Source organism: Amphiprion ocellaris, chromosome 9 (assembly GCF_022539595.1).
Source record: "Amphiprion ocellaris isolate individual 3 ecotype Okinawa chromosome 9, ASM2253959v1, whole genome shotgun sequence".
Classification (NCBI taxonomy): domain Eukaryota; kingdom Metazoa; phylum Chordata; class Actinopteri; family Pomacentridae; genus Amphiprion; species Amphiprion ocellaris.
Genome location: NC_072774.1, coordinates 9,025,347 through 9,042,270, shown reverse-complemented (window position 1 = coordinate 9,042,270; position 16,924 = coordinate 9,025,347). Strand labels below are relative to the sequence as shown.

Below are 16,924 nucleotides of genomic sequence, written 5' to 3'. Positions count from 1 at the left end.
ATCAAACCACTTTATTCATCTTTTTACAGTACATCATCCTTTCTTAGGTACATTGGGTCACACTGACCCAGGTCACATTGACCCAGGAGCACATCATCAGGGTGCATCAGACTTCTAGCAGGGCATCTCTCGGTCACAGTCTTACATCATACCATTTTAATGAGAAAAACAGAAACTTGTGTATACCGATGGAGGCAGTGCTAGGCACCATAATGACCACAACACCTGTTAAGCACTTATGTAAGCAAAACAACTCATACCAAGCTGGCACAGGTCACAGTGACCTGGACGTCTGTGTACACAGGTGTTCGTGTGCTTAGTGCTCAAAGGCTATCCACTGCTATTAATGTGATTATTGATTACTGATTATAGTTTATTTATTATTGATCATTGATTATTGGAACTTTACCACTACAATACATGTAATGTTTTATTTTCTGTCAAATCCTTGAACTCAAAACACATCAAGTTACACACAAAGAAGACTTTTGTTGTAAGTCACATTTTGTCTCTATCAAAGGAATAAAGGCGTGGTCTAAGAGTGAAGACAACCCCTTCCCAGAAGAATGTGTTACAGCCGGAAGAGATCAAACTAAATCTCATTTGTTGTTTCCCATCATCAAAAAATGCATCTCCTTACGCTGATCCTTGGGATTGTGCTTCTCCCCAAAGGTAAGTGTTTATTCTGTTGTCTGTTTTCTCTCTTGTTGTTTCACATGGTGTAGAGATGGTTTATTTTGGTTGATCATACATGCTGCATGTTTTTTTTTTGCTTTTAGTTTTGCCGCTCCCTCCTTTCTGCTACATATCTACATCTTTTGCACAGATGACTCAGCTCATGCTCAAGCTGCAGGCTCCAGGAAACACATCAGAATTCCAGCTGGCATATGTTGGATAGCTCATTTTTGCAGCTGTATTTAGAAATCTGATCAATTTACTTCAGAGTTATCGTATTAAAACTATTTTTTTATTCTTTGTAGACGAGTGAAGTTGATTTATCTTATTTTGTGTTTTATCAGCCTTCACCCTGAAATGTCATCAGTGTTTAATGGAAAACCTTGGAACCTGTGATGACACTATAGAATGTCCTCTACAGGGTCAGCAGTGTGGTGCAATGAGAGTCGTGTCATATGCAGGTTTGTTAGTTGGTAGGTCCCTATTTTTGCTATTTCGTGGCACTGGCTCAGTTTACAGCTGCCACTCTTTTTTGCAGGTGGTACAAAACTTGTTGATGTTGCCTCGAAAACCTGTTTGTTGCCTACGGAGTGTATCGAAGGATCAGTCAACTTTGGAATCACAAAGACTGTGTTTACCAGCAAGTGCTGCAACTCCGATCTCTGCAACACTCAACCTGCCCCGGGTAACTTACTCTCTGTTGATGCATCTTTGCAGCACTGGGAGACTTTTTTTTCCTTGAAACTAGCATTTTGTTGCATGAGCAAAAACGATGCAAACCCTATGACTGCCTTCAAAGTTAGTGCTGGGGAAATTTGTCATGTTTTGTTTGATGAAACTACCATAAGTAAGAGGAGCAAAAATTGTCAGATAAACAAGAGGAGTCAGGATCATCTTTGACAGAGGAGCTGAAGGGTGTGGCAACCCAGACTGGAAGCTCAGCTTCTCATAGTCACACTGTAAATATAACAAACATGTCCTGCATTGGAAATCCAATTTAATTTAATAACAGTGACTCTACAAACAGACCAGTGGCAGAAGTCTTTGCATTTATATGCTCATTTTACATGGTTTGTTCATAGTTAATTCAATTCAATTCAATTCAATTTTGTTTATACAGCGCCAATTATAGTCAAATTGTCTCAGGACGCTTTACAGAACCCATATGCCTTATCCCCAGAGCAAGCCCTAAAGCGACAGTGGCAAGGAAAACACCCTTTTAACAGGCAAAAAAACCTCGAGCAGAACCCAGCTCTTTATGTGGGGGGACCCATCTGCCTGCTGGCTGGGCAGGTTGAGAGGGACAGAAGAGGTAGAGAGGTAGAAGGATAGAGGTAGAGGGGTAGAAGGGCAGAGGGGTGGAAAGGGGGAGAGATGTTAGTGAAATACCCTGCAGGTCATCTCCCACAGCTCCCTTTTCCTCTCCAAATATTATACGTTCTATTTCACAGATATCAGTCAATCCTCCCCAAATGGCAAAAAGTGCTTCTACTGTGATGGACAATCGTGCACTGCAACTGTTAACTGTGTGGGGAATGAGGACCACTGCATCACTACAACAGGTAACAGCCCTACAGCATGTAGTATCTACTATGTGCTCCACATATTTCCTCCTCTCAGAGGAATGTTTAGTGACTCCAGCACATTTATCACAGCTTGAAGCTGGAACACTAACATTATTATCATTCTGACAGTGGCTTCAGCAGGGAAGACCATGAAAGTGAAGGGCTGTGCTTCTAAGATGGTATGTTCAAGTGTCCAATATGCTCAGACGATGGGTGGCATTGGAAAGGACACCAGCTGCTGCCAGGGCAACTTCTGCAACGGCGCCACCAGTACAACTGCTGGCATTCTGCTGTTGATGGCATCGCTGGTCTCTGTGGTCTGGTTTTCTTAGTTTTGCTTCTCATCTGTGCACGTCTTAGTGCTTAAACCCGCCTTGTTACTGTTTCAGATGTGTGAGAAAGTAGAAATTACACAAGTAAAAGACTAAATAGTTTTTCTTGTCGTCTGCCACATAGCTTCTAATCTGCTTATTTTTAAATTTTATTTTTACACATTGCCTATACATCAAACAGCAACTGTCTTGCATAGAATTGTGAATAACAGCGTTGCTTCTGTTTCTGTTTGGCTTTATCTGATAGTTGAAGCAAAGGGAATGTAGAATATATACTGATGCAAATTTTTGGTTGTGAGGGCTGTTAGTATCACCTTTTGTATTTAGGAATGTCAAAAAATGCTTTGATGTTATTGATATAAAACACAATAAAGCTCTTAAAATTCTGCTGAATATAATTCTGTTTTTTATTGTTTTCTAAATCCTCACTTAGTTCCATCAAAAAGTTTTAAATGCTGTGACAAATTTTCCCATTGAATAGCTCAAAGTGTCGAAACATTTACACACCATTATGTACATAACAATGAGGATCTTCTTTATCACTCATGACAAACCCCCAAATTCTGCTGGCAGAAATGTTTACTTGGTGAATACCTCATAATTTGACACCTTTTCTGTTTTTGCCTGCTTTCCCTGTGATATTTGGTCATGATTTGTTGGTTGAAGACATATAAGAAAAATACCATACAAGATTCAGTCATCAACTGATTAGCAAGAAATGGCAGTTAGCCACAGAGAAAGTGAGTATGTAAATATCATAGTTTTATCAAACAGCAACCTTAAAGGCTGACAGATAAAGCTCAAGTGCCAAAAACTGCACTTCCTCTAACATCTGCATGAAGCTCCACAATGTGCTCCAAAAACATTTATTATTGGTGTGGAGGGATGAACTAGGGTGCTGTAACTACTGAATGTAGACACCAGCCAAACAACGCCATCCTGGGACTTTCACCCAGGGAATTATAACCACTACTAACCAGAAGACAACTCAGGTTCATTCCACTGATGAGGCGGGAGACGTGATTCCAGTAAAGGCAAAAAGATACAAATTTTATTTAATATCAAAAATACTCATTTTAAAACCATTTTTTAAAAACAACCATTCACACGGGATTGTTAAATGAAGGGTTTGGGGACTAATCAGAGCTGGGGGCTCTCTGGTGGAGGTTTGGACCAACTGGCATCACAAGGGAGCCCAGGAGAAATCACCCCACTCACACCTGAGTCAAGAAATAAAAAAAAAAACAACAACAACCAGGGGATGAGCAGCGCCACACAGGAAGGGGTTCCCACCACCTGAAGACACCAGTCCCCACCACCAGAGGCCCACAGCTTCTGCAATTCACAAAGGGAAGGGAACAGTCATTAACCAGGTTCCATAAATCAATTAACAAAATAATTACAAGCACTGAAGAAAACTACTTAACATAATAAACAAAAAAAAAAACAAGTTTATGGAAACTGAAACATTCAATTAAAGGACTCATGGATAAACACTAACTTATAACTTAAACAAAATCCACTGATAATACAAAACGACTAATCAAGTGCAGTCACGTGACAAACAAATCATAAATCAGACAAAGAAAATACCCAACAGAAACAAATGGCCACGTGACTGCAGTAAATACTAAAAAAAAAAAAAAACACAAGGAGAAAAGAAAGAAAAATCAAACCCTGTTTTCACACACGCACTCTGAACGTTAAAATAAGCAGCATGTACAACGGTTGGTCAGCAGCCACAGAGACAAGCTGAAGCAGCCCAACACCCACAGCTCCAACACAGAAGCAGAAAACAGACTGAAAGAAGACGAAGCCGACCGTCAAGCGTCGGAAACGCAGACCCACGTCTGCAAGACAAACCCACGGAGGGAAAGCAGCAGTAACCGGGCACATAAAGAAAAAAACATGTCTGAAAGTGGAGGCCATTGTTGTACACTTCAGGAGCGACAAGGAAAGTGGAGTTAAGGGGTTATTAATGGCTCATTTCAACCTAATGCATTAATGGGATGTTGATATAATCATTAATTATTCAGATCTGTTGAGCTATTCTTCAGGAAACTTGACTCTTGCTGCACTTAGGAAATGTAATGCTTACCAAGACAACTGCATCATGTGCAGCAGCGATGAGAGTGAAACATAGAGAGGTGTAACTCCAGTTCTCTGCAAGTGTCTAAACATGAATAATGAAAAAAAAAATATTCACCAGCTAGTATTGATGGTGTGTGACTGCAGTTTTGATGTACTGATGGTTAAATACAACCTTGTGAAAGTGAAAAGATTTTATGCGAGTCTCTGCTGGTGGGATTTTGTGCTTTTTTCACTGCTGCTCAGATGAGAATGACAAGACAAGAAAAATTTTAATGTTGCCTTATGCTTCTGGGAATAACAGCTGCATAGTAAATGCATTCTATACTACTTTGTGACTGATAACAAGCTGATTATCAAAGAAATTAACTGTATAACAATAACATTGTTGGTTACAGCCTGATATGACTCATATGATGGAATAATACAACTTTGCAGAACTATTCCTCCGGTTGTTAATTATTTGACAGAGAAAATGAAGGTGATTTAATGAAAAAGATTAATAAAGAAATTGGCAATATAGAATATTTAGAATCACAAACCAAAATGTCTAGTAAATGCTTAATTAGTCATTTGCATAACGCAAATCTGGGGTCTTTGGGACCTTTGATTTGAGGTCCAGCTTACAGTCTAACCTTGCAGACAACAAATGAAAAACTACGTAACAAATAGAAGCTGCATTCATTTGCTCACCAAAAGGGAAATATCTACTTGCACTTGGAAACTAAATATGGAACAAGAATGTAGTAAAAGGTAGTTTCTGCTGTAGCAGTTTCTCAGCAGCAACCTGAGTGAAAAACTAAATATTAAAAAAAAAAAAAAATCAAAACATCAAGTTACACACAAAGAAGACTTTTGTTGTAAGTCACATTTTGTCTCTATCAAAGTGTAACCAAGTTAGGACTGGTGAGGGTCTTCTGGTTTCTTTTAACACGGAACCGACAACACCACCTAGGGACTTTCAACTTCAGACCGTTAACAATTCTGCCTCTCAACAGAGGGTTTCCCCTACTAAACACAGGTAGGTGCACAAATGAATACAGAGGCGTGTATAGAAAATATAAATACAATTTTTATTCTGGTACAAAAATATGTTCAGCACACGACACACACTAATGTTACTATAAATGCAGTTATTAAAACTGGAAGTCACACAGGCCCTACGCAGCTACGGAGGGGAGAAACCTGATTACTGAGCCAGAGAACACAGCCACAACAACCTAAAGATAAACACACACATGGGAAGAAACGAAACTAAACTCGAACCAAGCAAACTGATACAAAACTAGGCAAAACAACTACAAACTAAAAGAAAGAAACAACAAAATAAACAAGCGGAACAGAGCCAAAACTGTAATAAAACAAAGAAATGTTTAACCACAATCAAGCAACAGAACGATAACAAGCATAAACAAACATTTTGTTTACCTCGGCTGTCCGACCCTACACGCGCATGACGCCGCCGATAAGCAGAGACACCGTCAGCAGACTCTGCCCTGCAGCCACAGAAAACTGGTCTTAAAAGAAGAAACAATATTAACACAATATCTAAAGCTTACCAGTGTTTCGAGTGCTGCACAGCGCGTACCTGTCCAGGAGTGTTCAGGAGTATACTGGAGCTACGTCCGTCAATCAATTTGAACCCCCTGCTGCAACGGCCAAACCAATCATTAGTTCCCCCACAGCTGTATATGGCATGATGGCTAATCAGCTGGTCACAAAAGGAATAAAGGCGTGGTCTAAGAGTAAAGACAACCCCTTCCCAGAAGAACGTCTTATAGCCCGAAGAGATCAAACTAAATCTCATTTGTTGTTTCCCATCATCAAAAAATGCATCTCCTTACGCTGATCCTTGGGATTGTGCTTCTCCCCAAAGGTAAGTGTTTATTCTGTTGTCTGTTTTCTCTCTTGTTGTTTCACATGGTGTAGAGATGGTTTATTTTGGTTGATCATACATGCTGCATGTTTTTTTTTTGCTTTTAGTTTTGCCGCTCCCTCCTTTCTGCTACATATCTACATCTTTTGCACAGATGACTCAGCTCATGCTCAAGCTGCAAGCTCCAGGAAACACATCAGAATTCCAGCTGGCATATGTTGGATAGCTCATTTTTGCAGCTGTAATTAGAAATCTGATTAATTTAACAATTTAACATATTAAAACTACTTTTTTATTCTTTGTAGACAAGTGAAGTTGATTTATCTTATTTTGTGTTTTATCAGCCTTCACCCTGAAATGTCATCAGTGTTTAATGGAAAACCTTGGAACCTGTGATGACACTATAGAATGTCCTCTACAGGGTCAGCAGTGTGGTGCAATGAGAGTCGTGTCATATGCAGGTTTGTTAGTTGGTAGGTCCCTATTTTTGCTATTTCGTGGCACTGGCTCAGTTTACAGCTGCCACTCTTTTTTGCAGGTGGTACAAAACTTGTTGATGTTGCCTCGAAAACCTGTTTGTTGCCTACGGAGTGTATCGAAGGATCAGTCAACTTTGGAATCACAAAGACTGTGTTTACCAGCAAGTGCTGCAACTCCGATCTCTGCAACACTCAACCTGCCCCGGGTAACTTACTCTCTGTTGATGCATCTTTGCAGCACTGGGAGACTTTTTTTTCTTGAAACTAGCATTTTGTTGCATGAGCAAAAACGATGCAAACCCTATGACTGCCTTCAAAGTTAGTGCTGGGGAAATTTGTCATGTTTTGTTTGATGAAACTACCATAAGTAAGAGGAGCAAAAATTGTCAGATAAACAAGAGGAGTCAGGATCATCTTTGACAGAGGAGCTGAAGGGTGTGGCAACCCAGACTGGAAGCTCAGCTTCTCATAGTCACACTGTAAATATAACAAACATGTCCTGCATTGGAAATCCAATTTAATTTAATAACAGTGACTCTACAAACAGACCAGTGGCAGAAGTCTTTGCATTTATATGCTCATTTTACATGGTTTGTTCGTAGTTAATTCAATTCAATTCAATTCAATTTTGTTTATATAGCGCCAATTATAGTCAAATTGTCTCAGGACGCTTTACAGAACCCATATGCCTGATCCCCAGAGCAAGCCCTAAAGCGACAGTGGCAAGGAAAACACCCTTTTAACAGGCAAAAAAACCTCGAGCAGAACCCAGCTCTTTATGTGGGGGGACCCATCTGCCTGCTGGCTGGGCAGGTTGAGAGGGACAGAAGAGGTAGAGAGGTAGAAGGATAGAGGTAGAGGGGTAGAAGGGCAGAGGGGTGGAAAGGGGGAGAGATGTTAGTGAAATACCCTGCAGGTCATCTCCCACAGCTCCCTTTTCCTCTCCAAATATTATACGTTCTATTTCACAGATATCAGTCAATCCTCCCCAAATGGCAAAAAGTGCTTCTACTGTGATGGACAATCGTGCACTGCAACTGTTAACTGTGTGGGGAATGAGGACCACTGCATCACTACAACAGGTAACAGCCCTACAGCATGTAGTATCTACTATGTGCTCCACATATTTCCTCCTCTCAGAGGAATGTTTAGTGACTCCAGCACATTTATCACAGCTTGAAGCTGGAACACTAACATTATTATCATTCTGACAGTGGCTTCAGCAGGGAAGACCATGAAAGTGAAGGGCTGTGCTTCTAAGATGGTATGTTCAAGTGTCCAATATGCTCAGACGATGGGTGGCCTTGGAAAGGACACCAGCTGCTGCCAGGGCAACTTCTGCAACGGTGCCACCAGTATAACTGCTGGCATTCTGCTGTTGGTGGCATCGCTGGTCTCTGTGGTCTGGTTTTCTTAGTTTTGCTTCTCATCTGTGCACAATGTCTTAGTGCTTAAACCCGCCTTGTTACTGTTTCAGATGTGTGAGAAAGTAGAAATTACACAAGTAAAAGACTAAATAGTTTTTCTTGTCGTCTGCCACGTACAGTTTCTAATCTGCTTATTTTTAAATTTTATTTTTACACATTGCCTATACATCAAACAGCAACTGTCTTGCATAGAATTGTGAATAACAGCGTTGCTTCTGTTTCTGTTTGGCTTTATCTGATAGTTGAAGCAAAGGGAATGTAGAATATATACTGATGCAAATTTTTGGTTGTGAGGGCTGTTAGTATCACCTTTTGTATTTAGGAATGTCAAAAAATGCTTTGATGTTATTGATATAAAACACAATAAAGCTCTTAAAATTCTGCTGAATATAATTCTGTTTTTTATTGTTTTCTAAATCCTCACTTAGTTCCATCAAAAAGTTTTAAATGCTGTGACAAATTTTCCCATTGAATAGCTCAAAGTGTCGAAACATTTACACACCATTATGTACATAACAATGAGGATCTTCTTTATCACTCATGACAAACCCCCAAATTCTGCTGGCAGAAATGTTTACTTGGCGAATACCTCATAATTTGACACCTTTTCTGTTTTTGCCTGCTTTCCCTGTGATATTTGGTCATGATTTGTTGGTTGAAGACATATAAGAAAAATACCATACAAGATTCAGTCATCAACTGATTAGCAAGAAATGGCAGTTAGCCACAGAGAAAGTGAGTATGTAAATATCATAGTTTTATCAAACAGCAACCTTAAAGGCTGACAGATAAAGCTCAAGTGCCAAAAACTGCACTTCCTCTAACATCTGCATGAAGCTCCACAATGTGCTCCAAAAACATTTATTATTGGTGTGGAGGAATAAGCTAGGGTGCTGTAACTACTGAATGTAGACACCAGCCAAACAACGCCATCCTGGGACTTTCACCCAGGGAATTATAACCACTACTAACCAGAAGACAACTCAGGTTCATTCCACTGATGAGGCGGGAGACGTGATTCCAGTGAAGGCAAAAAGATACAAATTTTATTTAATATCAAAAATACTCATTTTAAAACCATTTTTTAAAAACAACCATTCACACGGGATTGTTAAATGAAGGGTTTGGGGACTAATCAGAGCTGGGGGCTCTCTGGTTGAGGTTTGGACCAACTGGCATCACAAGGGAGCCCAGGAGAAATCACCCCACTCACACATGAGTGAAGAAATAAAAAAAAAACAACAACAACCAGGGGATGAGCAGCACGCCACACAGGAAGGGGTTCCCACCACCTGAAGACACCAGTCCCCACCACCAGAGGCCCACAGCTTCCAGCTTCTGCAATTCACAAAGGGAAGGGAACAGTCAATAACCAGGTTCCATTAATCAATTAACAAAATAACAATTAAAACCACCGAAGAAAACTACTTAACATAATAAAAAAACAAGTTTATGGAAACTGAAACATTCAATTAAAGAACTGATGAATAAACATTAACTTATAACAAACAAAATCCACTGATAATACAAAACGACTAATCAAGTTGTTTGTCACGTGACAAATAAATCAGACAAAGAAAATACCTAACAGAAACAAATGGCCAAGTGACTGCAGTAGACAAAAAAAAAAAAAAAAAAACACAAGGAGAAAAGAAAGAAAAATCAAACCCTGTTTTCACACATGCACTCTGAACGTTAAAATAAGCAGCATGTACAACGGTTGGTCAGCAGCCACAGAGACAAGCTGAAGCAGCCCAACACCCACAGCTCCAACACAGAAGCAGAAAACAGACTGAAAGAAGACGAAGCCGACCGTCAAGCGTCGGAAACGCAGACCCACGTCTGCAAGACAAACCCACGGAGGGAAAGCAGCAGCGTTTCCTGCGTTTATGACCCAGTGTAGCCAGCACAGCTCCAGACAAACAGCGGCCACGCCAATCAGTAAAATCTGTCCACCACGAGGGAACGTCATTAAATCAGTATGTACCACCTGGAGCTCAAAGCTCAGAAAACTGGAGATGAAGATCTACTTCACGAAAGCCCCAGCTCCCCATCACCACCATCACCCACGACTCCAAGACTCGGCGGCGTGCAGACCGGATCGCAGCCGAACCTTCTCACCCAGGACTCAAACTTTTCGAGCCACTTTGCTCAGGCAGGAGGCTACGATCCATATGGACCAGAACGTCCCGCCACAAAAACAGTTTCTTTCCCTCTGCTGTCGGAGTTATGAACCATTAAATATCCTCCATTTACCAGTCACTTTATTCTTTTTGCTTGCACTCATTCTGGTTGCACTATTCTATTTGCACATTCTGTTGGCACTATTCTGTTCTGGGAAAAATGATGACAACCATTTTTGCTTGCTCTTTCATAATAATAATAATAATAATAATAATAATAATAATAATAATAATAATAATAATAATAATAATAATAATAATAATAATAACAATAATAATAATAATAATAATAATAATAATAATAATAATAATAATAATAATAATATTTTAAATTTTAAAATTTAATTAAATTTAAATTTGGCCTGTAGTGATTTTTAAGATCCAGCAGGTGTCAGTATGGAGCGACACAGTACTGACACAGTATCAGTACAGTTCTGGGAATGTGCCGCAACGCTTCATGAGGCCTCATTCACCCATCACTAGTTAACAGGAAGTGAGGCTAACGGGGAGCGGGGCGTGCCCCTGACGTCACAGCAAGAGAACGACGAGTAACTCTTGCCCAGCTTTACAATGCGTCCTCCTGCTGTGATTGGTCAAAGCAAGTCACGGTCATTATGTCACAGGACCATAACACAGCCAACCCAAAGAGGATGCAAAACTCATTCTGCTACATTGGTTTTATTAATGTCATTCATTTCATGGCTTTTTGCTACATCTGAGTGTGCTGCACTATGTCTATATTAGAAAGGCTTTGACACAGAAGGTTAAAATGGTAAAAATGACATTATTATTATTATTATTATTATTATTATTATTATTATTATTATTATTATTATTATTATTATTATTATTATTATTATTATTATTATCAATAATAATAATAATAATAATAATAATAATAATAATAATAATAATAATATTTTAAATATTTATTTAAAATAAATTTAAAATATATTTATATAGATATATATTTAAATATATTAAATATTTTAAAAATTTTATTAAATTAAAATTTTGCCTGTAGTGATTTTTAACATCCAGCAGGTGTCAGTATGGAGCGACACAGTACTGACAGTATACTGTTCTGGGAATGTGCCGCAACGCTTCATGAGGCCTCATCCACCCATCACTGGTGGAGGCCCTTCAGGAGGGACAAGTGAAACTGGATCTAATGGATAATAATAGCTCATTTCAGCCTGACGCATTAATGAGACGTTGAAATGCTCCAGGTCAGAAAGCTGCCTCTTGCTGCCCTCAGGAAATGTAATGTTAACTGACAAGGCTACAGCAGTGGTGAGTGTGAAAAGATGCAGCAATCCAGTTCTCTGGACATGTCCAAGCACGATGAGATAGCATTTTTAGGATCAAGCCATTATTCATAGCGTGTGACTGCAGTTGTGGTGTACTGATGCCTTCTGTAACTTATTTTTAAATATCTTCCAAAATGTAAATTAAAACGAGTAAAGTAATTGTCATTTACTCAACAATAAAAAAGAAGCTCGAGTAAAAAAGCTTCATGTGTGATCAAATCAAATCAAACTTTATTTATACAGCACTTCTCATACAATTAAAATGCAACACAACGTGCTTTACAACATTTAAAAACATTCAAAACAAGAAAACACATCCCTCCCACCCTCCATATGTACATATAGACACACACCTACACGTACACACACACACACACACACACACACACACACACACAAACACACACACCACTGACAGTAGTGTGAGTGGTGCAAGTCTCTACTGATTTAGTGAATGAATAGCTTTCACATCACTGCCTCAGTCAAATGTGTGTGTGGTCTGTAACTTTGTTTTCCCCAAAAAGAACAGGAAGAAGCCCTTTCAATAAAAGGCTTGTTTCTTTTTTTTTATTGATTAACTGTTCAGAAATGATTCTTAAGAGTTGCTGCTCATGGAAAACAAAACCCTTGCTGAGAAAACTCTCATTCATAAAGGATGGCTACATTATCATCTTTGTTTTTTCTTTGGGGATCCGACAACTACAGAAAAGCAGCTTTAAAGTTATTTTTCTTTTGAATATGTTATCTTTTGCTTCACTGAATAATGGCTGCATAGTGAATGCATTCTCTACTACTTTATGACTGATAAGCAGTTGATTATCAAAGAAAAGTAACTGCCAGGTCCATTAATAATAATAACATTGTTGCATTTTTAAAGTATTCATGATGGAATAATACAGCTTTTCTCTGGTTGTTAATTATTTGAAAGAAAAAAATGAAATCAATTCAATGAAACTTTGCATACTAACAAATGTGTAACTAATCATTTGCATGAAGTAAACCTGTGATCTTTGCGACTTTTGATTTGAGGTCCAGCTGACAGTCTACCCTTGCAGCCAACGGATGAAAAACTACAGAGCAAATAGAAGTTGCCTTGTTTTGCCAACCGAAAAAGAGATATCAACTTGCATTGTAAAACTTTTAAATATGGAAGAAGATATAGTAGAAAGCAAAAATATGTATATTTAAAAAAAAAAAAAAAAAACAAGGTTGTTTAAGGGTTTTTTAAATGTCACATTTCGTCCCTGTCAAAGGAATGAGGGTGTGGTCTGAGAGTGGACACAACCCCTTCTCAGGAGAGCTTCATATAGCCTGAAGAGATCAAACTAAATCTCACTTGTCTCCCATCATCAAAAAATGCATCTCCTTACGCTGATCCTTGGGATTGTGCTTCTCCCCAAAGGCAAGTTTTTATTCTGTTTTCTTTCTTCTTGTTCTTTCACTCTTCTCTCCAGCACTTTGGCTTTTTCAAATATTGTTAAATCCAGCATATATGCTGTTTGGTGTTTTGCTTTTCTGCTACATATCTGCAGCAACAGATGATTAAGCTCGTGCTTAAGATGCAGGCTCCAGGAAACACATATTCCTCATATTTGCAGTTGTATTTAAAAATCTGATGAATTCACTTCAGAATTATTGTCTGAAAAAAATTTATTCTTTGTAGTTCATTCTTTGTAGATAAGTGAAGTTGATTTATCTTATTTTGTGTTTTATCAGCCTTCACCCTGAAATGTCATCAGTGCTTAATGGAGAACTCTGGAAACTGCACCAACACTGTAGAATGTCCTCTACAGGATCATCAGTGTGGTGCGATCAGAGTTGTTACATATACAGGTATGTTAGTTGGTAGGTCCCTGTTTTTGTTATTTCTTGGCACTGGCTCAGTGTATAATTTCCACTGTCTTTTTTGCAGGTGGTACAAAATTCATTGATTTGATACATCTTTGCAGCACTGAGAGACTTTTTTTTTTCTTGAAACTAGCATCTTGTTGCATGAGCAAAAACAATGCAAACCCTATGACTGCCTTCAAAGTTAGTGCTGGGGAAATTTGTCATGTCTTGTTTGATGAAACTACCATAAGTAAGAGGAGCAAAAATTGTCAGATAAACAAGAGGAGTCAGGATCATCTTTAACAGAGGAGCTGAAGGGTGTGGCAACCCAGACTGGAAGCTCAGCTTCTCATAGTCACACTGTAAATACAACAAATATGTCCTGCATTGGAAATCTAAATTTTATTTAATAACAGTAACTCTACAAACAAACCAGTGGCAGAAATCTTTGCATTTATATGCTCATTTTTACATGGTTGGTTAGTGTTAGTGAAATACCCTGCAGGTCACCCCCTACAGCTCCCTTTTCCTCTCCAAATATTATACATTCTATTTCACAGAGTCTGGCCAATCCTCCCCAAATGGCAAAAAGTGCTTCTACTGTGATGGACAATCGTGCACTGCAACTGTAAACTGTGTGGGGAATGAGGACCACTGCATCACTACAACAGGTAACAGCCCTACAGCATGTAGTATTTACTATGTGCTCCACATATTTCCTCCTCTCAGAGGAATGTTTAGTGACTCCAGCACATTTATCACAGCTTGAAGCTGGAACACTAACATTATTATCATTCTGACAGTGGCTTCAGCAGGGAAGACCATGAAAGTGAAGGGCTGTGCTTCTAAGATGGTATGTTCAAGTGTCCAATATGCTCAGACGATGGGTGGCATTGGAAAGGACACCAGCTGCTGCCAGGGCAACTTCTTCCACGGTGCCACCAGTACAACTGCTGACATTCTGCTGTTGATGGCACCACTGGTCTCTATGGTCTGGTTTTCTTAGTTTTGCTTCTCATCTGTGCACGTCTTAGTGCCTTAATGCGCCTCGTTACTGTTTCAGATGTGAGAAAGTAGAAATTTCGAAAGCAAAAGACAGAATAGATTTTTCCTGTCTACTGCAACATGCAGTTTGTAATTGGCTTTTTTTCTTTCATTTTTTGACACAGTTTTTATGTTGCTTATACATCTAACAGCAACTGTCTTGCATAGAATTGTGAATAACAGCGCTATTTGTGTTTCTGTTTGGCTTTGTTTCATAGTTAAAGCAAAGGGTAAGTAGAAAATATGGTGATGCAAATTTTTGATTGTGAGTGATGTTAGTAACCGACACCTTTTTTATCTATAAATTTGAAAACAATGCTTTGATGTTATTGGTGTAAAGGAAAATAAAGTTCTGCTGAATGAGATTCTGTGTCTGTTTTTGTAAGTTTTCTAAACCTCTCTTAGTCCCTTCAAAACGATTAAAATACTAAATGTTGGTCAAGTTTTCCCACTGAATAGTTCAGAGTGAGTGTAGAAGCATATACACATCATTATGGGTGCAATGAAGGGCACACTCTTCATGACAAACCACCAAATTCTGCTGGAAGAAATGTTTATTCATTATTATTCCTTCATCGCTGGTTCCAAACATATAAATACCAAATGAAATTCAATCATCAACTGAGTGGCAAGAAATGGCAGTTAGCCACTGAGAATGTAAGTTTGTAAATGCTATTTATACCTTTACCAGATGGAAACATTGTGGGCTGAATGAAAGTGAAGTGCCAAAAACTCCACTTCTTCCAACATCTGCTTAAAGCTCTAACAGTGAGTCAATCTCCATCAAATGTTTTTACAGCCTAGAACAAAAAGCCATCCTGGTCTCTGTAGCTAATTTCAACATGATAACTGTATATGTTGTGAATTGTTGTATAACTCAGCCGTTTACATCTTTTTAAGGATAATAAATTTGCATTTACTACAGGTGAGGCAGCTTAGCTTAGAGATATTTGCTTGGCCTGCCTCAGCTTCACTCATGTGCAGAGTGTTGAACCAGATCCACCCACTGACCTTCAAATGAGCTACACAGGAAAGCAGTGGGTGACAACGACATCCAAAGACATGCGTCTTCTTATGAAGTCATTTGATTTTACCTTGCATGTGTTTTCACTTGCAAACTAATGTAGCAATACTAGGCTGTTAATTGAATTTTAGCTCTTTCCCTATCAAATTGATCTCTGGCGGTTACAGCAAACCAAACACAAAAGATCTCAACTGAGCGAAAACTTAGGAAATGAATTAACTATAAATATCTTGCCTGTTTTGCTTATGTTGCAATGCTTAATATAGTCTTGTTTTATATGTACATTTGAATTTATTATTCATTGTTGTTATTTCATTTAGCTTGTTATCAATGCACCGTCCAGTGACAGCAATGTATGTTTTCATCATGCTCCCATGTATGATGATAATACAGCTATTCTATTCTATTCTATTCTATTCTATTCTATTCTATTCTATTCTATTCTATTCTATTCTATTCTATTCTGTGTACAACAGGAAAAAAGAAATAACACAGGGTCAGTAATAATGATAAGATTAAGTTGGAAAAATAGATAAAGCTTGACGTTTCAATAACAAAGTGCCAGTAATGGTGAAGAGGAAGGTGTGGGTTTACCCTCAGGCTCAGGATTAACAAGGAACAAAGGCAAAATAAACCACATGCCTGGTAGGGTGGGTGGTTTGTATGTATGTCCTATTTTCTTTTTTCATAAAAGTACCACAGCCTGGCTTTGTTCGTTTTGTTTTAACCCAGGAACAGTTCAGAGCTTTAAATATGATCTGCTGTGAAGGACACATATACTGAAGATTTACCTGACTCTGATATGAAGTGACAAAAATATGAAATAGCAAGATTTTGACCTTTATTTATAGTTTATTAAAGTATATGACCAAATAAACAAAACAACACAAAGTGATCAGACAAATATTTAAAATTGTGACCAACTATTGCCTCATGTATATGAATTTGATCACAAGCCGATTGACTGGAAACGGATTTCTACATATTCTTAGATTTAGGCAGACATTAGATCATTACAGAATGTTTATTGTGTTGTATTGATGCGGCCTCCAAACTCCCCGCATCTTGTAAAGTTTTAGTGGCGTGAGAGA

The 16,924-nt window shown here is 38.6% G+C and overlaps 1 protein-coding gene and 1 long non-coding RNA gene across 3 annotated transcripts; one reads left to right on the top strand and one right to left on the bottom strand.

The window, feature by feature from the left end:
* The first annotated feature begins 535 nt into the window (after window positions 1-535).
* Window positions 536-2,958, top strand: LOC111577100 (urokinase plasminogen activator surface receptor-like). The gene is made up of 5 exons (XM_023283195.3): window positions 536-672; window positions 1,020-1,136; window positions 1,214-1,360; window positions 2,127-2,237; window positions 2,370-2,958. Exons 1-5 carry the CDS (start codon window positions 627-629, stop codon window positions 2,570-2,572), a joined length of 624 nt encoding a protein of 207 aa, XP_023138963.2. The 5' UTR covers window positions 536-626; the 3' UTR covers window positions 2,573-2,958.
* Window positions 2,959-3,603: 645 nt separating this feature from the next.
* Window positions 3,604-10,728, bottom strand: LOC111577108 (uncharacterized). 2 transcript variants are annotated; one of them, XR_008602717.1, is made up of 4 exons: window positions 10,433-10,728; window positions 6,249-9,780; window positions 4,671-6,156; window positions 3,604-3,907 (listed from the first exon to the last, which is right to left on the bottom strand). It is a non-coding gene; the product is annotated as an uncharacterized LOC111577108 (long non-coding RNA). The 2 variants fall into 2 exon arrangements; XR_008602716.1 differs by lacking the exon at window positions 10,433-10,728 and having other exon boundaries at window positions 4,671-6,177; window positions 6,249-7,076.
* Between the last annotated feature and the right edge of the window lie 6,196 nt (window positions 10,729-16,924).